Source organism: Oncorhynchus mykiss, chromosome 11 (assembly GCF_057628025.1).
Source record: "Oncorhynchus mykiss isolate SJ-2025 chromosome 11, ASM5762802v1, whole genome shotgun sequence".
Classification (NCBI taxonomy): domain Eukaryota; kingdom Metazoa; phylum Chordata; class Actinopteri; order Salmoniformes; family Salmonidae; genus Oncorhynchus; species Oncorhynchus mykiss.
Genome location: NC_143032.1, coordinates 33,098,418 through 33,125,213, shown reverse-complemented (window position 1 = coordinate 33,125,213; position 26,796 = coordinate 33,098,418). Strand labels below are relative to the sequence as shown.

At 42.6% G+C, this 26,796-nt stretch overlaps 2 protein-coding genes across 7 annotated transcripts in view; both read right to left on the bottom strand.

Annotated features, from left to right (window-relative positions):
• Positions 1–339: 339 nt before the first annotated feature.
• Positions 340–16,001, bottom strand: LOC110535588 (condensin-2 complex subunit G2). Of its 3 annotated transcripts, XM_021620664.3 has the most exons (27): positions 15,763–16,001; positions 15,518–15,607; positions 14,773–14,964; positions 14,300–14,414; positions 13,675–13,832; positions 11,297–11,431; positions 10,888–10,982; positions 10,364–10,520; positions 9,922–10,014; positions 9,698–9,823; positions 9,114–9,293; positions 8,708–8,860; positions 8,250–8,472; positions 7,735–7,826; positions 6,810–6,983; positions 6,453–6,523; positions 6,200–6,353; positions 5,645–5,818; positions 5,427–5,543; positions 4,839–4,979; positions 3,465–3,564; positions 3,073–3,254; positions 2,601–2,744; positions 2,391–2,494; positions 2,028–2,128; positions 1,654–1,756; positions 340–1,377 (listed from the first exon to the last, which is right to left on the bottom strand). In XM_021620664.3, exons 2-27 carry the CDS (start codon positions 15,593–15,595, stop codon positions 1,320–1,322), a joined length of 3,420 nt encoding a protein of 1,139 aa, XP_021476339.3. In that variant the 5' UTR covers positions 15,596–15,607; positions 15,763–16,001; the 3' UTR covers positions 340–1,319. The 3 variants fall into 3 exon arrangements, with proteins under 3 accessions (XP_021476339.3, XP_090046007.1, XP_090046008.1); XM_090189881.1 differs by lacking the exon at positions 9,922–10,014; XM_090189882.1 differs by lacking the exon at positions 15,518–15,607 and having other exon boundaries at positions 15,763–15,988.
• Positions 16,002–17,280: 1,279 nt separating this feature from the next.
• The window catches only part of LOC110536598 (extended synaptotagmin-2-A), a 41,340-nt gene continuing 31,824 nt past the window's right edge, over positions 17,281–26,796 (bottom strand). For 2 of the 4 annotated variants that reach the window (XM_090189880.1, XM_036935315.2), the window contains 10 exons: positions 26,067–26,129; positions 22,775–22,849; positions 22,551–22,637; positions 22,220–22,369; positions 21,623–21,990; positions 20,025–20,123; positions 19,632–19,763; positions 19,286–19,391; positions 18,820–18,869; positions 17,407–18,594 (listed from right to left, as the gene is read on the bottom strand). In XM_090189880.1, the coding sequence (XP_090046006.1) occupies positions 18,549–18,594; positions 18,820–18,869; positions 19,286–19,391; positions 19,632–19,763; positions 20,025–20,123; positions 21,623–21,990; positions 22,220–22,369; positions 22,551–22,637; positions 22,775–22,849; positions 26,067–26,129 (1,176 nt within the window). In that variant the 3' untranslated portion in view covers positions 17,407–18,548. Of the gene's footprint in view, positions 18,595–18,819; positions 18,870–19,285; positions 19,392–19,631; positions 19,764–20,024; positions 20,124–21,622; positions 21,991–22,219; positions 22,370–22,550; positions 22,638–22,774; positions 22,850–26,066; positions 26,130–26,796 lie in introns of all 4 variants that reach the window. The other 2 variants (XM_036935316.2, XM_090189879.1) reach the window with 2 other exon arrangements.

The following is a 26,796-nucleotide window of genomic DNA, read 5'->3' as shown; positions in this document are numbered from 1 at the left end:
GCAATACCAATAAATCCAAGTGGGCATGAGGAAAGTTATCGCAGAAAGCCAGTTACTGGCACCTGGGTTCAAACACCAGCTGGAAAGAGTGGATTTAAACAAATTTATTTAAATTACATTGCAAGTGGAACCCTTTCCCATATATAGTGCACTACTATTGACCTGGGCCTGGTTTCCCAAAAACATCTTAAAGCTAAGTTCATCTTTAGAACCATATGACCTTATGCCTTAAGATGCTTTAGGGAAACTGGGCCCATAGCGCTATAGTTCCTGGTAAAAAGTAGTGCACTAACAGTAAAGTAAATGAGCTCATTTATAGTTTGACTCAGCATCTGAATAAACAAGTTCATATATGTGTTTATTGTAAGGCTGTATAAACAGTGGCAGAATAATTTTAAAATACCATAATATAGCATGGCTACTCAGGTTATACAGAGTTCATACATGCATTGAAATGTCATGGAGCGTTTGTGTTGGATAGAACATAACTAAAAGCATACCAACTATATTTCATCAATAAATTGTTCAAACAATAAGTGCATATTGTAGCAACCTTAGCACAACACCTTGCAACTTCATCAAGCAGTTCGGACCTCTTGGCACAACGGTTAAAGGTGTTGGCTTGACAGTTGATGGGTTCTAGTCCCAGTCGGGGCTACCCTCTATTCACTACAATATGATACACATACTTTATACAGGTAGATAGGTGGTAACCTTCTGCTGGGCATCTCTGCCTGTTGCACCTCCAGCAGTGCCTGTAAACCAGCCAGAGGATCATCACCCGGGGACCACCACTCCTCAATGTTACTCTCCTTATCCCGGTACGTCTCCTGGTGGCGGAGCAGTGGCAGGGACGTCTGCCTTTCATCCCCTGCAGCTGGCCTTTAGTTCTTCATTCTTGTCCTTCCTCCTTAGCCACAGAAACTAACCTTCTCTGCCAGTGGTGGAGCATAACTAAACAAACTATATTTCCTTCAATAAAAAGTGCAAATATGTACTATAAGTTAAACTAAAACATGTGGCAGTGTAAGTGATTTGTGGAGGCCTTTAGAGAGAATCCACAAAGACACGGTTGAAACTCACATTTCAAATGTATTTTTAGCAGCTACTTAGCAATGTTACACACAGTTCAGTTTATGCAGCATAGAGTATACGGACGCAATACATCAATCCAAAGCGCAAATACAAGTCATGCTGCATACACCATGATCACACAGAATAGAAGAGCTTGGAAACAACAGAACAGAGGAATAGCTGACACTGGCAACAAAGAAACAATTAGTAAATGTTAAATATGTAAATGAGGTTCTCTTGCCCCCTCATGGGCATGGCATCAGAATCTCATTCAAAGTGTTGATAGCGGATTCGTAGATTACCCTGGAAAAGGGGTACACAAATAAATAATGTAATGTCATTTTGTGGTTGCTATTAGGTCATTTTAAAATATAACTTGTCATGTTACAATTCCCAGTTTACGAGCACGTTTCCTTAACATTTAGGGTAAAATGCCATAACAGCTAGCTAACAACTCAAAAATACTCCATTCTTAAAAACAATCAAAAAGGTAGCAGAGCCAAATGGGTCTTGGTCAAAAGTAGTGCCCTACAGGATGCCATTTGGGACAGACCTTACACCGTTCATTAATCTAGTCACCTCTGGATGTGTCCTTCGTCCTCAGCCGTGACAGCGTAATGTTTCTGAAGCCGTCTTTGGACGGACACGGCTGCACTCTTCAGATCTGCCTTAAACCTCCCAGCTGGAACAAAGACAGGCACAATCATTAGAGGCCAGCTACACTGGATACTGAGCTTCTGGCATTCATTTCAATGAAACCTGGGCATAAGCAACCGGCTCAGGCCCGAGAACAGTGGATAAATGGCACGCGCTCTGCTCCACACTGGCAAAACTCCCAGTTTAACAGCTAAAAACTTTTAGCCACGCCCTGTTAGAAACTATTCATGAATGTGAAATCATTCTTTCTTTTTTAAACTAGAGAAATTCTCTTTATTGCAACTTATTTTACTCACTCTGTCTGACAACTGCCAGAATGTGAAGAACTGCTGCCAATCCGGTCAGATCATCAATGACCTCTGAGTCGACAGTTGAGATGATCTCTGCCAGAAAGGCTCTGAAAAAGAGAAGAGGCCACGGATTAGAAACACCAATGGAGGAGAAAAGTACAGTATATATTCCATTGCTGGAGCTCTTTGTACGACACCGTGTGGGGTTGACTGTTTGGTGTCTGTTCTTCCTCGTTCTTCCTTTTTGTGTGGGAAAAAAATATGTAAAAACATTTATCACAAAAAAAAGGAAACCAAACTGAGCAGGGTGGTCAGTGTGAATAGTAATAGAAAGCAGCAAAACACTTGGGAGTGTAGTCGGTTGTTTACCTTGTGACCGGGGGCGATTTGAGGAGAACGTTCAACAAGATGCTTGAGAGAGGAGGCAAATCCTGGACCGTCTCTGGTGTTGTGACCTCTTGAGGATGTGACATCTAAGATGGAACAGTTTTCAGTTCCATGTTCTTTATTTTGCAACCTATCAACATTTGGAATCACATTTTCTATCTTGGAAAATAGTGTATCAGCCATCTTTGTTGCCTTTTGCAGGGAGTGTTGGGTCGCTGCAAGGGTGGCAGCACAGACGGTTGAAAACACCCCGTTTAGGGGGTTGGAGCCGATGCCCGACCAAGCCTGAACCACCTGGAGGAAGTCTCCTAGAGCGGTAACAGCCAAGTGCCACAGCTACAAGAGCCAGAGGAGAGAAACAACCTTAAGTCATATATTCACATTTGAAAGCTGAACGTGGACATATCTATCTATAGCGTATCAGAGTTGGGGGTACACTGGGGAGAGAAACATTTTGTTGGTGGTACAGTAACTGAAAAACGTCCTCTGAGAAGCTTGATACATATGGCCCCAGAGCTGCTTCTGTTGTTGGGCCAAATAGGTATTATTTATAGACAGCCATTTAAAGTGTGACTGAAGAGACTACCTCTAAATGATCTACGTGTGTGCTTTTGATTGACACTCAAACCATCAAGGCATTTGGGACGCAAGCCATACTCCTCACCTCCTGGCCCTCCTCGGGGTCCTTCCTCAAGCAGCGAGCCATGACCTCCAGGATCTTCTGGAAGACGTTGGTGACCACGGTGAGGATGATGGAGGACTGGTTGTCCTGGTTCTCGGGGACGTAGTTCTCCGCCACCTCCGTCAGCACAAAGAGCAGCAGAGGAACACACAGGTAGCCCTTCTCTGAGAACACAATAAAACACACACATCAAATTTCCTCACAGACACAATGAAATGAGTGACCTAGTCCAGTCAACAACTATTCTATAGAATCTACGGTTCTAAATGTGCCTTATAGAAATGTTGATTTACAGATGGTCGAAAATGGCATGTTTCTTAATTTAGATTCTGTAGGTCTCTATTGTAGTATATGTTAAGTATAGATATACTCACCAGAGAGGAGCACGATGGAGCACAGGTGAAGGACCTGCCCTTTGAACTCCTCGTCCCCAAGGCCCACCCGGATCACATCTCTGCTAACCGTCAGTAAACACTGCCAAACATCACCGCAACGTTAGAGCAACCTTGTCACTCCACAAAGAGGGACAGAAAAATGACTGATGTTTTTTTTATTGTATCAGCATAGTAATTCAGAATTTATAAAAACACAACTGTTTTTAAGAACCTGGAATAATGCCGAAAGACCAACTAAACAAACTATATTATGGGACAATAAAAAAAATAATGAATTAAAAATTATATTTTTGTGCTAATTTGTCCTGAAAACGACGCATTGAATAAGCCACCATACCATAGTATCTTAATCTCAAGTGTTGGTGCTGGAGCTCTAGAGTTAGTGGAAGCAACAGAAGTGGGTATTAAGATAAATGAGGGGTTTATTTTCAATATCTGATCACAGCAGCAGCCTCTGGGTGACACACTTTGAGAGAGTAATGGAAGAAATAACTATAGAAGCCCATTTCAAAGAATAAATGAGTCCATCTTGCTCTCTGGGAGTGAGAGGCGTACAACGGAGAGCTGACACGTGAGAGTGTGGACCAGAGCTGAATAACAATCTATAAAACAGACTAACGTGGCGTCCCAAATGGCACCTTATTCGCTATATAGTGCATTACTTTTGACCAAGACCTATAGGGCTCTGGTCAAAAGTAGTGCACGGAATAGGGTGCAATTTAGGATGAACCCTCAGTCTGTTCATAGAGTGACAGCATAGGAGAGATCCATGACAAGAATTGATCTACTGACCATAATACCATAAAGCTGCTCGTACATTACTAGGGCCTAATGTCCTGGCTAATACTGTAGCAGCGTAATACACATAACTATATTCTACGGCTATTCTTTTACGTCTGATATTTGATAAAAGTCTAATGCTATATTACTCATGTGTTAAGGTTTCCAGATAACCAAATTGTGACAACTGCTGATGTAAAAAGGGGTTAACTAAATACATTTGATTTGATTCATATTCCCTCTGTCTACAGGTAAAGCACGGGTGTCAAACCCAATTCCTGGAAGGCTGAGTATCTCCTGTTTTTTTTTGCTCCTGCCTTGAATGATCAATTAAGGTAATTGATTAGTTATGAGTTCCCCTCGCCTGGCTGTCTAGGTCTTAGTACGACACAAATTGAAAGAAAAATAACACAACCGGCAGACATACGGCCCTCCGGGAATTGAGTTTGACACCTCTGAGGTACCGCGGAGTACTGAACACAGAATTAACGCTTAGGTCTTCTGTACAAAAGGATAGTGTAAACCCTGTCCTGTGATTGATACCTGCCTCCCTATCCAGAGGGTCACACGTACCTCTACTACCTGCCTGGCGAGGTCCCGCTGCTGCTCAGTGACCCCTCCCTCACTGGGGCCGACCAGGAAGGGCAGCACCCTCTCTGCCACCCACGCTGCCGTGTTCTCCACAGGGACAAGGAAATCCCTCCCCTCCGAGAACTGGGAAAGCAAGTAACGGTGGTTATAGCAAACCCAGGTGGTTATAAAAGGTGGTTATAGCCAAAACACTGCACAGACCAGTGGTTATATCCCAAATAGTGTCTACTAGATCTGGGACGATAAACCAAAGTACCTACAGTACACTGCTCAAACCGACACTTAGAGGACATTTAGCTGATATTTTTAGTAGCCTATACTTGACTAGAGATATGTGATGTTTGAAATTAAATAAAAGTCTGCTAATATGAGTGGCTGCTAATGGGACAATTGATAGCTACAACACGCAAAGTAGTAGTAGCTTTAAGGGTAGTAATAAAAATAAAAAACAGATGCACATTAGTGTTATAAAGTTATCTATTTATTGCTAGCATAATAAGTCAGTTTATCATGGGCAATACTGTACACAGATTGGTTCCAAAGCAGAGGCATGTAGGCAATGGGACTCACTTTGTGCTGTAGATGGGCACTGAGACGTGCGTGAAGGGCAAATGCTCTTAGTGCCGTTTCTGCTCTGGGGACATCCGCCTGGGCCTCAGAAGAGCTCAGATGGGATAACAGCACTGACTGAGAAGGAAAACATGACACAGGATACCACCTCTGTTCATACCCACTCACCGCACATATAACCAATCTATACAACTGTGTAATTATATTATCTACTCTACCTTCCAGGCCCCGAGGGCTTTGTGCAGCTGTTTGAGCTGGCCCTGCCAGAAGGGCAGGATGCAGTCCCGCGTGGAGGTACGACTGACCAGGTACTCCAGGTAATCTAGCCCCAGGTCTGGCTTGGCCTCCATAGTCTCCTTGATGCGCACTTTCCGACTGGTGTTCCCTTTGCCCTGTGGAGGAGAAGGGGGAGCAGAGAGGTGGGGTAATGTCCAACGATGTCATGATTACATCTCAGTACACTACTATAAAGAGCATTAAGGCAAAAAAAAAAAAAAAAAAACCTGTTTACTCAGAATAAAGTTAGTAAGATTTATTACTATGTAGATGCATCCCTCTTTTCTGCATTACAATGCCTAATAAAATATCCCAAGGAGCCGGCGAGGATCTCGCTGAGGCATCCCTATTCATCTGTGCCTGTATCTCAAATGGCACCCTTTCCCTATATAGTGCACTACTTTAGACCAGAGAACCTATGGACCCTGGTCAAAAGTAGGTCAAAATATAGAAAATAGGGTGCCATTTGTGACACAACCTCTGTGCGTGTTGCTTACAGCAGGGGTGGGTAAGGCATCAGTGAGCCAGTCTGTGATGAGCTCCAGGACGTGTGCAGCCTGGCCCCAGCTACACAGGCACTCGATGATCTGACTGTACTGGGACACCTTGGCCCCCGCCTCCAGCCTCTTCAGCCTGGACAGCACCCCACAGCTGGAACACAGGGACCAGAGAGACAGGTTAACACAGACCGACACAGAGAGAGCCTGAAGAGGCCAAAAAGGACGACAAGTTAACAGGACCCCCACAGACCTGAAAGTGGGGACAGAAGCTGGGGGCAGTAGGGAGGCCAGTTGGATGAGGGGAACTGTGGAACGCTCCTCCTGAAAGAGAGAGAAACAAGGTGAGGACATCTTAAATGATGGGGAAGATATCTGGGGTGCGTACCAATAATCTTACCTTCTTCCTTTAAGTGCGAACTCGTTCACTACTCCCCACACATTTAAAAGCATTGGACTGGTGTTGGCATGGGCTAGAGGGCATTTCCATAAACCAGTCATTTCCTTTCAAATCTATGAAGGGAAGTGAACAAGTGTTCACTTCGGAGAGCTTATTGGGACACAACCAAAGTTGTGACTGCCACAGGGTAAACTCCAGTCCACCTCACACCTGGAAGACATTGAAGTACTTGGGCACAACGGAGCCAAACTTGGCAGTGGTGTACTGGAGGGCGTCCTTGTTGAGCTCCAGGGCTTTCCGGATGCTCCGCCACAAGATCACCACCACCTCCAGCAGACTGGCCATGGACGCCGTGTCCTTGACCGACAGGACATGCTCCAGAACCTGCAAGGAACTTTGTTTTAAATCTGGGATTTCAAATACAACAAAGCGGTCACCGTGCAACTTGTTGTGGTAAACAGCAGAGTGATGGGGCAGGAGAAATATAGAGTCCAGTAGGTACTTGCCCTCAAACCACAAATAGGAAAACACCAAGGAGGCTGGGATGCCAAAATATGCTTAAATAAATACCATGCTCGAAAGCATACAAAATGCCTATTTAATTTTTTTTTGCACTTACCTTTTGAGTATGGCATTCAATGAAGTATATTTTAGCACATCAGCCTCCTTGTTTCTTTCTCATGGTTCGAGAACTACTGAACTGTAAGGAAATGTTCTCTCTCGCACCGGCCACTATTCATTCTAGCCTGAGCGCAAACCCTCATACTAGCTTTCTATGCTAGAGACAAGTAAACACTTAAATTCATAGACAGAGCTACGGACTGACCATCCAGTACACCAGAGAGACCGATCAAAATGATAGTTTTTACCATGTCTTGAAGCTGGAAAGTGTTTGTTTAGAACTACATTTCCAAACAATTGAGTAAAACAAGATTATACGTTGAGTTAAATGATGGGGTACGACAGGAAATGAGTGGAGGCATTTAGCTGAAGAGGTGGGATGTAATAATTCTATATTACAATTTGAATGATGGAAAAAAAATCTTGATTATCGTAGATGCATTCCATTGACAAACGACAATTTCCTTAGTCTTGTAAGTGAGCTGACATTCAGTGCTACAAAAATCTGTCTTACACTTGTGTTCTCCTTGTTCGATTTGGTCTCGTTCAGGTCTTCAGTCTGGATGCAGGCGTTCAAACACTGGCGGATTATCAGCATCAGCTTGACTGGGACACAAGCGGTACAGTCAAACAGACTTTCGTTCAGGGATTTCTAACCACTTCAAATGACTCGCATAACATCTGCTAGCTAGATACGTAGTTTGAATAGGATCTAGGGGGAATAAAGACCTTAGACAGGTCAGTACTGTCAACAGATTAACGAGCGATTTAAATGGATAGTTTGAGAGTTTGGCAATGAAGCCCCTTTTTTTTTTGGTTCTCTACTTCCCCAGAATCAGATGAACTCATGGGTACCATTTTGTATATCTATGCTTGCAGTTTGAAGGAAGTGACTGGAAAAATGTCAAACTATCCCTTTAAATGCCACATATACTGACAGGCGCTACATACTGTAGCTGAAGGCCAAACTGACCTATATTAGTGAGGGCTGTGTAGGAGCTACTGTATGTAACTGCAGGCTAAACTCACCTATGTTAGTGGGGGCTGTGTAGATGTGTGCATACTGGTAGAAAGTCCTAGCTGCCTTGGGGTTCATCTGAATCAGAGTGACGCAGCGCTCGCACCACACCTCCACTGATTGGTTGACGGGGAAGAAGGAATTGAAGAGGAGGTTGACGATGCGCTTGGAGACAGGCTGCGAGTCGACGGCCAGACGGGCTAGCAGGTGTTCCATGGAGGACACCTTCCAGAACTGGAGAGAGGAGGGGTACGGCAGGGTGAGCATCACAAATAATGTCTGACAGTACTACTGAGATAAGCGGGGAATCAAAAACCTTTCTCCCAACACAAACAGAAATAACTACAGTGTATTTCCTGACAAAATGACAACAATGAAGAAATATATAATATCGTCATTGTTGTCTTTTTGTTAGGTAATACGTTGTGGTTTTGCACAAAACAGAAATACACGCAAGCGGTATTTTTACCTTGGCAGCTCGCACTGCTTTGATCTTGAGCAGCATGTTGAGGAAGGCCACGCGTACTTTCTCCGAGGTGTCATGGAGGCTGTTCTTCAGAGCTGGCAGCAGCTGCTCCAGCAACGGGTGACTGTGGCCATTGTCCAGCACGATGGTCAAACACTGGAGAGAAGATTTAATTGTAATCCATAACAACAACACAGAACCGCAGTGATGACTAGAGGGGGGTCAGAGTTCCTATAGGTCTGCATCCCAAATGGCACCCTATTCCCTATACAGGGCACTGCTTTTGACCTGAGCCTTAAGGACCTGTCAAATTAGTGCACTATACAGGGAATAGAGTACCATTTTGGACATAGCCATAATGTTCTAATATATGTAGTGTTTTATTGTATTCAATACTGTGGTAACTCACCTTGAAGACGGAGCAGCGGACATCGGGGGAGGTGGTATCATTGGCCAGCTCTACCACAAGCTTCTTGAGGAAGTCGATGATGACAGTGGGGGGGATGACCTCCCAGCACTTGGCCAGGATCTTACAGACCCCGAGGGTGGCTGTGGAGCGCACCAGAGGCTGAGGGTCCTCTAGCAGGCACTGACATGTTACAAACACACACCGACACACAGGAACAAACAGGTGAGAGCTTTCGAATATTAAGCAGACATCACTTATTAAACAGGAACACACTGTACACATGCTGATAAAATAGACTCACTACACTTGAACTATTTAAACCATTTAAATCCACATAGAAACATTCTGTGTTTCATTATTCCAAATTGTCGTATTTACATTTAAGTAATTTAGCAGACGCTCTTATTCAAACTGACTTCAGGGTTAAGTGCCTTGCTCAAAGGCACAGACAGATTTTGCATCTTAGTCGGCTTGGGGATTCGTACCAGCAATCTTTCGGTTATTAGCACAACTTATGGCATTTCAGGGATTCACAAACATAAAACGACCACTTGGAAATTCAACGTCATAATACATTGACTTACGACCAGCGTGTCCAGTTGTTTCTGGATGGTCTCGTCCATCTTCTCACTGCTCTGGCTAGGATTGTTGATAGGGAAGGCCTCGGTGAAGAGCAGAGTGGCATTGGCCCGGACCTCAGAGTTGGCAGCCTGCAATTATAGAGAGAAGACTCTTTCATTAATTCAACAACAACAAAAAACACTATCCAGAAATAAAGAGAGTCGTATCAAGGAAAATTTGACTGTACGCTTAGCGCTCTCCAGAGAATGGGCTTGTAGAGTCTGTAAAGCATCTCATCCAACCCATTGCGGCCCTTCCGTTTGTGAAAGTATCTCAGTATCTACACAGATGAGAGTTAAAGTGACACACATAAAATAAACGTCAACCATTGCAGTGAATATGTAGACTGTGGTAAAGTAAGCCAGCTGGAGGTTTGCTGACATGATGCTAAAGCCTTAGTCTTGTTATGAAAAAAATAGACAAATACAGGAAATTTGTATTGGTGAAGTACTACTTTTCCTTATATTAATGATAAAAATATATATATATTTTTTAATGTAATCGATACATATCTCAATATTATATTGATATTTGACTCCAAGTATCAATTTGTAAAAAAATTAAAATAAAAGCAGACAGAGTGAGAAATATGTTTGAAACACACTAAGTGAAATGTTCACGGCACCCACCTGTCTGACTTTGGCATGGACGGGTGAAGTCCTGTGCAGGAGCACAGCGTGCTGCATGAAGTCCTGGATGCACGTGCTCTCTATCTGCTCCAGACAGACCCCAGAAGCCTTCTTCCAGGCCCGGCAGTAGATCTCAGCTATGTGGTCAGTGTGGGGCCTGGGAAAAATCAACAGAGTTCAACCAAGCAGTCAAAAAACAGGTATATCATCATGAATTGAATAGGAGAAAACCATTGCCTCCTGACAGCTACTTTTGAATAAGTAAACTTTGACCGAGCCAGAACGACCCATCTCCTGTTTCTGTAGCGGGAGGCAGCTTGATGTGCAAGTACACCTCCTGGACAGAACACTAAGTCTGTCATGGGGCCTTACCCTAAATGCTGAGTGCCAAGCTGAAAGTCATCGGGTCCCATTTTTGTTGAGTCTTTGGTATGACTCGACCGGGGATCGAATCCCCAACCTCCCAGACATTATAACAAGGACACTTAGTACCTTAATAGGAAACTACAAATGCAAACACTTACTTTGCAAAGTAAGGTAGCTGGTTTTTGATGGTTCCATGGATCATCCGGATGAAGTTGACATTCCAGCTAAAGAGGAAGACCATCAGACGCTTCCCCTGTCAACGAAAGTCATGTTATCGGAACGACAATGTGAGCATGATAGCATAGCATAAGATCTCACACACACACACCAGACCCGGGTTTCAAATACGTGGGAAAAAAAATATATAAAAACATGCAGCTTTTTCCTTTTGTCTGGAGTTCCAAGTGGTCAGGGTTTGCAGTTTTGGGACTTTTCTTTTCGTTTATTAAGCTAGGCAAGCTCAAACGGGCAGAGAAAATATTTGAAATTCAATCCATTTTTAAGTATTTAAAAAAAAAAAACAGTTCTGACACACACACAAACACACCAATAAAAACACATACTTACATCTTCGTTTTTAATGTGATTGACACTGAGGAAGCACTGTAGCAGCAGATCGATCAGCTCCTTGCTGCACTCCGACGCAAAGTCCACAGTGAACAGCACTTCATGGAAACCCCAAAGCCGTTGGATCTCAGCCCCCTGAGAACGTGCACGCAACGCAGCGACAACATTCAGCAAACCAAATACAAAAACGGGTCAATGCAGACGCCAAAAGACAAAAGGTGTCAAGATGAGACAAAAGGTTAGTACAGAGATATTCTTCCCCAGATAACCAGAGACCCATACTGGAGAACAGCCTAAAATGCAGATACTGCCTGCAAGGAATCCATCTCACTAGGTCCGAAACGAGAGGATCACAAATCATAAAATCACTCCAATGCAAACAGCCACCTCTCTGATACACTAGTGTAGAAGAAGACTTCAGTTCTGACAGAGATAAAATGAAGAGCACATACTGTCTTTCAAACTAATTCTTCAGTTGATCCCTGAATGAGAGTACCGGGTGATTAGAGAGCACTTGTCTGTTGTCGAGACAAGGGAGTTGAGAGAAAAAAATATTTGACTCAGGCTCCTTATGGAGAGGATTAGGGATATAGGGGGCTTCACAAAACACAGAGGAGGAGGAGAGGCAATCAGATAGGGCGCACAAGATAAAAAGCAAGCACATGGAATAAAAAAAAAGTAAATATGTAAACATGTACCCAGGATTTTTCCTGCATAGAAAACTCTTGGGTGGGCTGCCTAAGTGTTTTTTTTTAGGGTCGCCGATGTCCAAACAGTTTTCAGTTTAGGGGATGGAAAAACCTTTTCAGTGTAAAACGTCAATGACCAAAACCAGATATAAAAGTACACTATATATACAAAAGTATGTGGACACCCCTTCAAATTAGTGAATTCGGGCTATTTCAGCCACACTCGTTGCGGACAGGTGTATAAAAAAAAATCGAGCACAAAGCCATGCAATCTCCAAAGACACACGTTGGCAGTAGAATGACCTTACTGAAGAGCTCAGTGAGTTTCAATGTGGCACAGCCATAGGACGCTAACTTTCCAAAGAGTCAGTTCGTCAAATCTCTGCCCTGCTAGAGCTGCCCCGGTCAACTAAGCTCAGTTATTGTGAAGTGAAAAAGCGAAATGGTAGGGCACACAAGCTCACAGAACAGGACCTCTGAGTGCTGAAGCGCGTACAAATTGTCTGTCCTCGGATGCAACACTCACTACCTAGTTCCAAATTGCCTCTGGAAGCAGCCACACACAAGCCTAAGATCACCATGCACAATCCCAAGCGTCAGTTGGAGCGGTGTGAAGTTCACTGCCATTGGACTCTGGAGCGGTGGAAACACGTTCTCTGGAGTGATGAATCACACTTCACCATCTGGCAGTCTGACAGGCGAATCTGGGTTTGATGGATGCCAGGAGAACGCTAGCTGCCCCAACGCATAGTGCCAACTATAAAGTTTGGTGGAGGAGGACATGGTCTGGGGCTGTTTTTTCGTGGTCCGGGCTAGGCCCCTTAGTTCCAATGTAGGGGAATCTTAATGCTACAGCATACAATGACATTCTAGACGATTCTGTGCTTCCAACTTTGTGGCAAACGTTTGGGGAAAGCCCTTTCGATTTGCCTAATCGCATAACATCAGTCCCCGACCTCACTAATGCTCGTGGATGAACGGAAGCAAGTCCCCACAGAAATGTTCCAACATCTAGTGGAAAGCCTTCCCAGAAGAGTGGAGGCTGTTATAGCAGCAACTCCATATTAATGCCCATGATTTTGGAATTAGATGTTCGACGAGCAGGTGTCCACATACTTTTGGTAATGTAGTGTATTTAGAAAAGATAATGAACCTAATATTATATATGTATATATATATTAAATAAGATCACCGTTGATAACTAATAATCACCAAAATAAAAGCTAGACAGTCAGAGAGAAACAAATTCCCAAAATTATGCATTCTGGAGTATTTTGGTCATGGCATGTGGCCCCAATTGATTTTGGTATGATGTTTGTCACTTAGACAGCATAACCCATGGCAAAATGTGTAGAACTGCAGGAAATGAGCCTCAAAATTGCAACATTTTTATCTCCACCACACGGCCAAATGTGTAGAATTACAGGAAATTAGCTTTGAAGCAATTTTGTCATTACGGGCCAACAGGAGGGCCTCTAAAATGTCCGGTCGGAGACCACATCATTGGACACATCCATAGCCACACCCGCATCACACACACCAGAAAAAACCCTGGTAGCCTATCATTTTCTATTTCCCACCAGAATAACTGAAAGCAAGTCCAGAAAGCTCGCTAGAGAAAAAGGATGACAGACAGAGAGCAAAACAGAAAAGCAACAATAGGCCATGTTGATGCTAAAGGGTACGTACTGGTTTCTTCAGTAGGAGGGTCTTCTCCAGGCTTCCAAGGAAGGCTGTGCGGCCCAGCTCTTCTTTACCAAGGAGGCCTTTCTTCCACCAAGCCTCGCACAGACCGTGGATAGCCTGCCGCAGAGGCATCTCAGAGGCAGGAAGGTAAGGCAGGACACCTGGGGTTGTTGGACAGAGACAGACTGAAGGGTTGGGGTACTTAAAATAGTCTGGCTGACACCTAACTCAAAGTCCTCCTGACTTCAGTCTGGAAAGGCTCTTTTGATGTTGTCAGCATGGTGTCGATAACTGCTTTTTTACTGATTGGTTCTCCTCTGTGTCTTTCTCACTCAAACACACACATGGACAGCCACACAGCCCCCCGAGCGCCGCCAAAGCTCAGCCAGAAATAAGTACAACTCTGCACAAATACTGCATCTACAAAGGCCTCCTGTCCAGACCAGTGTGTCAGCTCTCCCTCACTGACCATGTGAGTCGTGTTAACCAGGCTCCGTAAAACATGTATTTTCAAACGCTTTGAGATTCTTTCTATACTAAAAAAAAGCACTATAGAAATTAAATCATTTATTCTTATTACTATAAAACAAGGATAGAGTTCATACTAAAAAATATAATAAAAACTCACCATTTAATATGTTGCCACACTCTAAGAGAGAATTGTAGGTGTCGCCATCCTCAATGACGTCCACAGAAGCTGTGACCACTAGAGTCACTCCCTCCAGGACAGACATGGTGTGTGTCTAAATAACGAAATAGATTACCACCTCTCAAATCAAGGAATAGTAGACAACTGAACGCTGACATCAGATGTAGGAGATGAAGTCAGAGCAAGAATTAAACAACTGTTGTCAAGCCCAGTGTGGAAAAATATAGAAGAGAGGGAGAGTGGTCAGGATGTGGAATTGTCATGAGACTACGATTCTCCATGGCAGAAAAACAAGGCAGACTAAACTCTTTGGTCGCACCTTCTTTATGTCAAATAGTGTGCACTATAGCTTGGGAAAACAAACAATTGACTTTAGGTGACAACATAACACATTTTTTTCCCAACATTAGGACTGTATCCCTTAAATGTAGTATTGTGACAACTCTACTCACCCGGTCTGGGGACACCACCTCCATGTCATTGTCCTGCTTGTCCTCCTCTAAGCCAGCATCCCAGTGCTCTGGTGCGAAGGCTGCCAGCTGGTCACAAAGTAGTGTGACTAGTCGGGCCCACAGTGCCTCTCTCTGGCCCTTTGGCAGCTCCTGCAGGACCTCATCCAGGTCAAAGGGCTCAGCCGTGTCCTTCTGTGGTAACATTGCAGTCAACCGGGTCAGAGGCAAGGCTCTCAAATAGATAGACGAGCATAAGGAATGGTAGGCAATACTCATTTTGAGAATCATGATATTGGTCCTATAAGACAGGGGTTCCCAAACTTTCTCACTGAAGCCCCCCTTTCAGCATTGGGGAACATCCCAGGTCCCAACATCTATGTGCACAAGCACATAGGGGGGTTTAAATCTTATTTCCTGCAATTCTGTACAGTTTGCCATGGCTAATGTGTGTGTATTCATGTGATATTTGAGTGATTCAAACATTACAACAAAATATATGGGCTAAAAAACATTTGCATTTCTGAAAAGTTATAAAAAGCTAAGGTAGGCAATGACTGACATGACAAAAGGAAAACTGATGATACACTAGATACCCAATTTCGAAATTGCACCTAGTGCATTCTACTATTACCACTTAAGAGTAAGTTGAAAGCCTGACTGTTTATTTATTATTATAAAGCTTGGGAACCACTCCTATTCCTATTTGAAGTTTTGCAAAAACAACATTGTAGCTAATGTTACTCACATGGAGTTTAGTGAAAATGAGAAATTCCCCCACATTGTCTTTGCAGATGGAGTCTAAAAATGCCTCTCGCTTAGACATGTTTAGCCAGTACTGTGAAATAAGAAGTAAAATATCTCGTTAAATCTGAATAACAATGTTAGCTAACAAACCGAATTTGCTTCGTGTTTCCGTTTTATGGACAAAAATAAATCTAGAGTACATCAGCATATCATAAACCACTAGCTAAGTTAATGTTAAATACATACCAATGTCGTATGCCGTTCTTATAAATCATCCACTATTTTCTTATTATATTCGCAGCTTCCCCGCGCAAATTTTGATTTGACAACGTCCAGAGCCACGTGACACACTGTTGCGAAGTCTCCAGAGACGGAGGAGGAAGCGAGACATCCCACTCCCTCATTTTTAATAGAAGTCAATGATCTAAGAAGACCAGAGACCCAGTTACCATCGCATTGGTGTCTATGGGAGAGCCACCCCCTTAAATAACCCGGAATATATCCTTTTTTATTTTTTGTTCAATGGTAAACAGCCTGAGTGAACTATCTTCATTCATCCACCATCTTATATACCTTGGTGCCCAACATCACGATACTTCCGAAGCAGACTAAACAGACCAGGGGTTGGAAAGTCAATGAGAGTAGTGAACAATTCTTCCTGAGTTAACGTTTTAGTCATTTAGCAGACTCTCTTATCCAGAGCGATTTACAGATGCAATTAGGGTTAAGTTCCTTGCTCAAGGGCACATCGACAGATTTTTCAACTATTTAGCTCGGGGATGACTTACGGTTACTGGCTACTTGCCGCCCATGAACTATATTGCTTGTGGTTACCCGCAACAGCTCAGGGAACCTGTGCACCTGGAGCAGGGTAATAATAACGTCAACACTTGCTAAAGTGGGCCCTAACAGTAAGCCACCCCATTATCAGTGCCCCCCCTCTCTGGCCAGGCAGAGCCCATAAGTGGCTTCTGAAGGGCTGGGTAGGTCTGCCTTGGGGTCTGAAGCCATAGTGAGGAGGGCGTTAGTTTTTCGATGTATGAAGGTACAACCTAGATTTGAGCCAATGTCGTAAGTAGCTGAACATGTTATTACTCCAAAACTCCTGAATGTGACAAACAGACACGTTTTCATTTTCGTCAAAAGTAACTATATCGAAGCAGTGCATTTTGAGTGGACGGCAAGCACAAGCGCAGTTCGAAGAGGTGTTTCTGCGCATGAGCTTAGCTTGCGAGGCATTTTCATACTAAACCATCTTTGACTGTATAGCCTACTTTATTTAAGCAGTATTTTTGTGTGTGGAGCAAGGCTACTTATGTTATTGATTTTGGAGTAATAACTAATTTACCGCCTGGTGATGTCACCAGGCAGGCCAAAACTCAATCGCACCAAAACAGGCTGGAATGTCAGGCAATTTATTTTAACAGCTCTTACACTAAAATTTATTTCAACCTTATATAGAAAATAAAGATTGACTGCTCTGGGCCGGGCCTTTAAAGTAATCTGTAAACACACACACATTGTGTTAGTGTCTCTTTCATTTGTATTGGTTATTTTTAAATGATTAACACAATAGTAAGTAGTTATAAATTAAAAGAACGTCAACTAAAGTTGCGTCTGAAAAACCACTAGATGGAGCTTATGTACAGCAAAACAAGGACCTAGTTAGATACATACTCTCAGACATAGAACGTCTCACAAAGGCTTACAATGTAGTTAGGACCAGTCAAATTTTCACAGGGAAATCTAGTCATTACACATAACTTTAAATTAACCTTTTTTTTTTATTAAAGAGAAACATCTCTTTTATTATTCAAAACAAACCATGAATATACTTATTCCAAATGTGAGAACTTGATTCCTTAAAATGTTTCATGTACATTTGTACAGTAAGTGTGAAGGTGTTTAATGTTAAGGCACAGGAAAGATAACTGACAGAGTATTTAAGATGTTTGTAATGCATAATATGAACGTGTTTCAAGATAAAAACAGCATTGCATGGCTTATACGTACAGGAGTAGCCTATGGCACATTCTGTCATCATTCGACAAAATAAAAACATTTTTTTTTTTTTTGAAAAATGGCATAATGTGTCTGGTGTAAGAGACCATTCATATATGGTCCTCTATTCATTTACAAATTATTTAGTACGATAAACAAACTCAAACTCTTATCTGTTTAGATATACTATTCCTGTACACCAGAGCAGAACATATCCCCGCCCTGACATACCCCTTCATCTGAACATAATTCTAAATTGCACTGGATCCTTCAAAATATACAGTATAGAATATACTGAACAATCATTTTATATATATTATTTAAATGTGAATCCAGTGGTAGGACTTTTGATCACTGTAGGAGTCATTGATTACCGTTAGCATGAAGAAAATAGGCAAAAGTAAACATAGACCAAATAACACTGCATGACAAAAACATATAAAACAAATTAACTGGTCATCCTGGTTTACATCTTGTAACTTCCATAGTAGCAATATCTGTCCTTTTGATGAGAATTACAGTCACATCAATAGATATGCAGTCCATTCAATGTCAAAGAAAACAAATAGGATTCCAACGTAATTTCCTTCAACAGTAACAAATAACAATGAAAACTATTTAGTCCATTTATGCATATATAAACACTGAACAAGTTAGAAAACAAGGCAGCAAATGTGCTTTATGACACATTAACCAAAATCAGGACAATTTTGCGAAACTTTGACGTCTTTCAATAGTGCAGGAACAGCACGTTGCAGCGACACTTCAAGTTGTATCTCTACATGCGTCAACATGATATAAAACACAAATGAAAGGGGGAAAAAGTAAGAAAATTAAAATGATGTCCCCTTTGATAAGTGCTAACGCTAAATGAAAGCAGAGTGATGTGTGTTTCTATGAATGTCAATTGGATATACAAAATTTGATTTTTGTCATGCCTATAAAGCCTTTTTGAATTGAATGTCACTAGGGTTGAAACAGCAGGATGTGTGTTTATGATTATGGAGGTGAAGGTCTTCCTATGTCCCTCTCTATGCCTGGACCATTTTGCGGCTGCCATCTTCAGTGAGGTCATACCTACAAGACACCAGTGGGGCAACAAATGGCAATGGCTTAAAACTAAAATGTGACCAACAAATATAATACATACACAGGATTTCTATAGCAATTTGCTCACACCCGAAGATACAACCATAGAATGAACAACAACCTAGTTTATTGAACCAAATAAAATGTATATCAAATGTTAACACAAATACAGCACAGAGCTGACAACACAAATTGGGTGAAGGAGCATCTTACCATTGCGTCCAGCCCTTGGATATATCCTCACCACTCAAATCCACAATCACCTACAATAAGTAAAGTAGCATTGGTAGAGTCAACAACAATCAGATAACATTCCTCATGCTTCTTTATTTGGGTAGCGAAAGGTTGCTGTATTGAATCCCTGAGCTGACAAGGTAAAAAAATATGTTGTTCTGCTCCTGAGCAAGGCAGTTAACCCACTGTTCCCCGGGTGCCGAAGACGTGGATGTCGATTAAGGCAGCCATCCGCACCTCTCTGATTCAGAGGGGTTGGGTAAATGCAGAAAACACATTTCAGTTGAATGCATTCAGTTGTACAACTGACTAGGTATCCCCCTTCCCTTTCTTTTTTCAAGTGCAAATGCCACCCTAATCCCACAATAGAAAGTACTACTTTTGACCAGGGTTCATAGGGGTCTAGTCAAAAGGGGACACATTATCTTTTGTGAGGATACACTACCTTCCCGAGGAGTCCTCTGTGTTTGGACAGTATACTTCCTCCATTCTTCACAGCGATGTCCAGAGTTCTCCTGTGCAGCTCCACCATGGACACACTAAACTCAAACCTGCAGACGAACAAAGCACACTGTAGGATTCTCCTTTATTTCTGAGTGAGGATTTCCTACTGCAGTGATACCGGGGTAATGAATGAATCAAATGGATGACGTTGTGAATTATTTTGATGGTTGTGAAAAGGTTGCATAATGTAGGTGGTGGCCATAGAGATCCAATGTGCTACTATTACTTCTAAGTTTTATATGTCATTCTATGGTTGTGGCCTACAGTGACAGTCAGTCAGAACTCACGTTTGATCATACACAGGGTTCAGGGTTTTCTTTATGGTGCCGGTCTTCCTCCGGCCAGTCCGGCTCTTGTCAGGGAGCAGATAAATCCGAATGAAAGGATCTGATTCATCCTTGGCGAACGCAATGAGGTTTCTGAGGGAAAAATATACATGGGGTCCGTCAGGCACATTGAAATCTGAACAGAGTAAATTCTGAACATGTGATAATTAAGATGAACACAGACGGGCGGTTTCCTGGACACACATTAAGCGTAGTCTTGGACTAAGGATTTTTCAATGGAGAATCTCCAATGAGCATGTTTTTTAGTCCAGGACTAGGCTTAATCTGTGCCCAGGAAACTGGCCTATACTGTATGTGGCTGGTCTAGTGTGTTATGTGAGGCCACTGACTGACCGACAGGCATGCACCACCACGATGAGCTTGTTCCTCTGGGAGCTGTGACGGACAGTCAGTTGAATCTCCCCCATGGGGTATGGACTAGGGGCAGACCCACTGAAAACACAACACAGCATAGATTTGGGATTACAGTGGCTTGCAAAAGTATTCACCCCCTTGGCATTTTTCTTATTTTGTTGCCTTACAACCTGGAATTAAAATATTTTTTTTGGGGGGGGGGGGGTTGTATCATTTGATTTACACAACATGCTTACCTCTTTGAAGATGCAACATATTTTTCTTGTGAAACAAACAAGAAAGACCAAAAAAAAAGAGAACCTGAGCGTGAATAATAATTCACCCCCACAAAGTCCGCTTGTGTACAGCAATATTTAAGTCATACCACAGATTCTCAATTGGATTGAGATCTGGCCTTTGACTAGGCCATTCCAAAATATTTAAATGTTTACCCTTAAACCACTCGAGTGTTGCTTTAGCAGTATGCTTCGGGTCATTGTCTTGCTGGAAGGTGAAACTCCATCCCAGTCTCAAATCTCAAAGAAACAGGTTTCCTTCAAAAATGTCCCTGCATTTAGCGTCCCTGCCGATGAAAAACATTCCCACAGCATGCTGCTGCCACCACCATGCTTCATTGTGGGGAAGGTATTCTCGGGGTGATGACAGGTGTTGGGTTTGCGCCAGACATAGCATTTTGCTTGATTGCCAAAAAGCTCAATTTTAGTCTCATCTGACCAGAGTACCTTCCATATGTTTGGGGAGTCTCCCACATGCTTTTTGGTGAACACCAAACGTGTTTGCTTTTTTTTTTCTTTATTAAGCAATGGCTTTTTTTCTGGCCTCTCTTCCATAAAGCCCAGCTCTGTGGAGTGTACGACTTAAAGTGGACAGATACTCCAATCTCCGCTGTGGAGCTTTGCAGCTCCGTTCAGGGTTACCTATGGTCTCTTTGTTGCCTCTCTGATTAATGCTCTCCTTGCCTGGCCCTCTCTTGGCAGGTTTGTTGTGGTGCCACATTCTTTCCATTTTTTAAGAATGGGTTTATTGGTGCTCCGTGGGATGTTCAACATTTTGGAAATGTATTTATGACCCAATGCTGATCTGTACTTCTCCACAACTATGTCCCTGAACTGTTTGGAGAGCTCCTAGGTCTTCTTGGTGCCACAGACTTGCAGACTCTAGGGCCTTTCAGAACAGGTGTGTGTGTATATATATATATATATACACACTCAGATCATGTGACACTTAGATTGCACACGGGTCGACTTTCTTTAACTAATTCTTTCTTTAACTAATTATGTGACTTCTGAAGGTAATTGGTTGCACCAGATCTTATTTAGGGGCTTCATAGCAAAGGGGGTGAATACATATGCACTCACCACTTTTCCGGTAAAAACAAGTTCTTTTTTAAATTTCATTTCACCAATTTCGACTATTGTGTATGTCCATTACATGAAATTCAAATAAAACTCCATTTAAATTACAGGTTGTAATACAACAAAGTAGGAAAAACGTCAAGGGGGATGAATACTTTTGCAAGCCACTGTACATGTACCTTACCTCATGATAGTGATTGTGTGTGTGTGTGTGTTATTTACTTCTGTAGCTGCCTGAGCCTTTGCTGCAGCTCTAGGGTGGCGAAGGGCAGGGAGATGTCCGAAGCCAGGCTGGCCATGGAGTCCTTGTGGGGCAGGTGTTTCTGGGAGCTGGATATGGTGGTGTTCAGGTTGGAGGTGCTCCTGATGGGGCTGCCTGCGTACAGCTCCTCCCTCTGCTCCTCTCTGCGATGGAGGGTGTAGGTGGCGGCCTCCATTGGTGGTGTTGGGGGGTTGGTGTCTGGGGGAAGAGGTGACTCCGATGTGGAGAGTCTCTGGGAGGGGACGGTGGGGTTGACCACGCTGGCTTTCCTCACTTGGACAGAGGAGGGCTGTTCCGACGCACGCGTCTGCTTCTCCAGAAACAGAACCTGACATACAGAAGAACAGAGCACAGCGCTATACTGTACATTGTGATAGGACGTTTTCTTTACACACTTCAACAGGTAACTTAAGAAAATAGACAGCAGGTCTAATATGGTTGCGTCACAAATGGCACCCTATTCCATACAATGTAGATTCCTATGGACCCTGGTCAAAAGTACAGTGGTGCATTACATAGGGAATAGGGTGCCATTTTGGGGCACTGTCTATCCTTACCCTGAGTGCCAACTTCAGTTTGAGTGTGGAGCTGGGTCCAGAGTTCCTCAGGGAAAATTGCTGAGTGAACATCATGTCCTCTTCCACCAATAGACCACTCAAGGGGACTGTAAGATTACCCAGGGTGCACTTGTGCTTGTCGTCCTTCACCTGGACATCGACAGGCAATCCAACAAAGGGTTAACATCAGATATTCTATAATTCACATACACTTACTGTAAACTCAATGTTTGACCCAAGCAAAAACATAAAAAAACATCTAGTACATGTATACAAATAGATCACCTACCAGTTGTGGTATGATGAAAAATGTATGTAAAGTGTGCGGTACCTCCACCTCCAGCTCCTGCCTCCTGGGGTTATGGATGAGGAAGGAGAAAGCTTCCTCCCACATGGGCTCATTGGTCTTATGGCGGATCTAAAGAAAACACATATAGAATAAAATATGCTGTAATAGAAAATAATAGAATCAACATAAGAACAGGAGTGGAATATGATGTTTACAATTATACTTTACAATTATCTACAGAAACCATGCCCACTGTAGTTTCTTACCTTACTCTCAAATGATTTGTTCCCAACTGTGAAATGAACGCAAGGACTTGGTTCACTGCTCGTTTTCTTGCCGGACTGTGTGAGATGACCAGGAAAAGATTGGCTCTGAATGACTGTTACTAAGACAAAAACCCACACTGAAAACACTCCTATTCTTCAGCTTATTGTAGTAACACAAATATTATACAGTAGAAACAAACTGAAATCAGTGAAGAAATGGTTCAGAATGTCTATCCTCAGATAAAAGAGAATATAAATTAGGCTGCATCTCAAAATTGTTTTATTTTCCTTATTTAGTACCCTTTGGCATAGAGGGCTTTTTGGACAATGCACAGTAGCTAGGAAACAGTCAACCTTGGTCTTAGTTAGACCACATTCTTCAATCTAATTTCAAGCTCATTCTCAGTTTTGTAACCCAAGAACTCTCACTGTTGGCAACCGGTTTATAAAAGATACTTTGTACATATAACAATGTCTATGTTCCAAATGGCACCATATTCCCTGCGTAGTGCACTACTTTTTACGAGGGCCCATGCTGTAGGCTCTGTTCCAAAGTAATGCACTCGGAAAGTATTCAGACCCCTTCCCTTTTTCCACATTACAGCCTTATTAAAAAAAAAATACATTTTACCATTCCTTTTGTCCTCGGACAAAAAAGCAATTCTGCCATGTGATAGGATTATAAAACAGCCTCAAACTACCTTTTATATCAGGCTAAAGCAATCTCCAGGAGGTAGGGATGCACTTTAGTCTGGTAACTTTAGACTCATACATTAGATGTCTCCCAATTGGCACCCTATTCCCTATACAATGCATTGGGAAATTATTCAGACCCCTTGACTTTTTCCACATTTTGTTACTTACATATTATGAAATTAATGTAATTTTTTTTCTCTCATCAATCTACACCAACACCCCATAGCGACAAAGCAAAAACAGGTTTTTAGAATATTTGGCAAATTTAAAATAAAATAAAAGCAGAAATACCTTTTCTTACATAATAATTCAGACTCTTTGCTATGAGACTCAAAATTGACCTAAGGTGCATTCTGTTTCCATTGATCATCCTTGAGATGTTTCGACAACTTGATTGGAGTCGACCTGTGGTAAATTCAATTGATTGGACATGATTTGGAAAGGAACACACCTGTCTATATAAGGTCCAACAGTTGACAGTGGATGTCAGAGCAAAAACCAAGCCATGAGGTTGAAGGAATTGTCCGTAGCGCTCCGAGCCACAGATCTGGGGAAGGGTACCAAAACATTTCTGTAACATTGAAGGTCCCCAAGAACACAGTGGCCTCCATCATTCTTAAATGGAAGAAGTTTGGAACCACCAAGACTCTTCCTAGAGCTGGCTGCCCGGCCAAACTGAGCAATTGGGGGAGAAGAGCCTTGGTTGGAGAGGTGACCAAGAACCCGATGGTCACTCTAACAGAGCTCCAGAGTTCCTCTGTGGAGATCGGAGAACCTTCCAGAAGGACAAACATCTCTGCAGCACGCCACTAATCAGGCCTTTATGGTAGTGGCCAGACAGAAGCCACTCCTCAGTAAAAGGCACATGGCAGCACGCTTGGAGTTTGCCAAAAGGCACCTAAAAGACTCAGTCCATGACAAACAAGATTCTCTGGTCTGATGAAACCAAGATTGAACTCTTTGGCCTGAATGTCAAGCGTCACGTCCGGAGGAAACCAGGCACCATCCCGACGGTGAAGCATGGTGGGTGGCAGCATCATGCTGTGGGGATGTTTTTCAGCGGCAGGGACTGGGAGACTAGTCAGGATCGAGGGAAAGATGAAGGGAGCAAAGTACAAAGAGATCCATGATGAAAACCTGCTCCAGAGCACTCAGGACCTCAGACTGGGGCAAAGGTTCACCTTAAAACAGGACAATAATCCTAAGCACACAGCCAAGACAATGCAGGAGTGGGTTCGGGACAAGTCTCTGAATGTCGCTGAGTGGCCTAAACAGAGCCTGGACTTGAGCCCAATCGAACATCTCTGGAGAGACCTGAAAATGGCTGTGCAGCAACGCTCCCCATCCAATCTGACAGAGCTTAAGATCTGCGGAGAAGAATGGGAGAAACCCCCAAAATACAGGTGTGCCAAGCATGTAGCGTCATACCCAAGAAGACTCGATTCTGTAATCGCTGCCAAAGATGCTTCGACAAAGTACTGAGTAAAGGTTCTGAACACTTATATAAATGTGACATTTCAGTTATTTTATAAATTTGTGAACATTTCTGAAAACCTGTTTTTGCTTTGTAATTATGGGGTATTGTGTGTAGATTGATGAGAGAGAGAAAAAAATAATGTAATACATTTCAGAATAAGTAAGTAACAAAATGTGGAAAATGTCAAGGGGTCTGAATAATTTCCCAATGCATTGTATAGGGAATAGGGTGCCATTTGGGAGACATCTAATATATGAGTCTAAAGTTACCAGACTAAAGTGCATCCCTACCTCCTGAAGATTGCTTTAGCCTGATATAAAAGGTAGTTTGAGGCTGTATTATAATCCTATCACATGGCAGAATTGGTTTTTTTTTGTCAGAGGACAAAAATAATGGTAAAATGCAGATTTACATTCAGGACGAATGATTGAATTAGACCTAGCTCTACATTAAAATATGTAGAGGGTTCCATTTCATTGCACACACATTGAAATATGGGAACCAAGTGAGTGAGCTTTGGATTTCTCTGCTCAACTCTAGTTCTACCCCTCCCCCTTTCCTCATCCACCAAATTAACATGTTTTGAGCTTTGCCGTTAAATGTTATAGTGCATGTCATTAAACATCTGGGGCCATGTGTCAAGCATCTCAGAAGAGTTCTGATTTAGGATTTTTCCTTTTTGATCACAGTGAATAAGATCACTTGACAGGGTGGACTTGATGCTGAGATGCTTGACGCATACGGCCCCTGTTTTATACAACTACAGAGCAGGTGTGCAACACGTCCCGGTATGTGAAAATCCAGTTCTTATTGTGTGTAGTAAATTAAAAGCTATAAAGTGATGCTTGTGGCAATACAAGATCTTAGACAGAGTGATCACTCATCTCCAAGCAAGAACAAACAATGACTCACAGTGAACAAACAATTACTCACAATGAATAAACAATGACTCACAATGAACAAACAATGCATTTACAGATAAGTAGCACCATAAATTACCATAATAATAAAAGTACATTTGGATGGCACAAAGTAAGGAAGGGCACAGACTGAGAACACATAAGACGTCTATGCGTGCTATCTGTGTATGGCGTGCATCATCCCACTTTCTTACTTTACCTTCCGGGACTTAAAGACAGAGGCTTGCTTCAACACGTCATGGTTGAAATGAAACAGGTTGCTCTTTTATACAAAAGGGGGAGATGGGGAGAAAATCAGACCCATAGTTAGTGGGATGGGGGATTGATTATAGTTAAGGTTTAGCTTTGGTCCAGGACGTCGCAGCCGAACGACACCCTGGACCAGAGCTAGAGTCGGTTGTATGAAAACAACGACAATCTATAGAGAATGAATGAAAGGAGACACCCAATAAATCAAGGGAGAGGAATATCCAACACATAAATAACGTCCATCTATGAACAATAGGTAACAATGGGGACGTTATAATGAATAAGGCAGTATCAAATAAAAGCTGAAGAGAGGAGAGTGAAAACGTCATTCATTTTTGGGAGAAGCTATAGGATGAGGTGCTGGTGTGAACTTGTGACGAGGGATGTTGTTTAGATCGAGCTAATAAGAGATCTGATAGTATTTCAATATTCCCTTACTTAGACATAACGGTCCAGGGAACAGACACTTCAAGCAACATCATCTTTGCCTGTCACCTCTGTTTAGACTGAGAATGACAGGCGTCAACGCATCCTTGAATTGATGCGCCACAAAATACTCCCTTCAATCAAATACCCTGACACCTTGAAATCAATAGTTCTTTGTAAACCATGTTTTCAATGCCTGCACCTTGGTGTTGGACGAAAGATGAAGCACTGCCCTCTATCCGGAGTTATTGGAA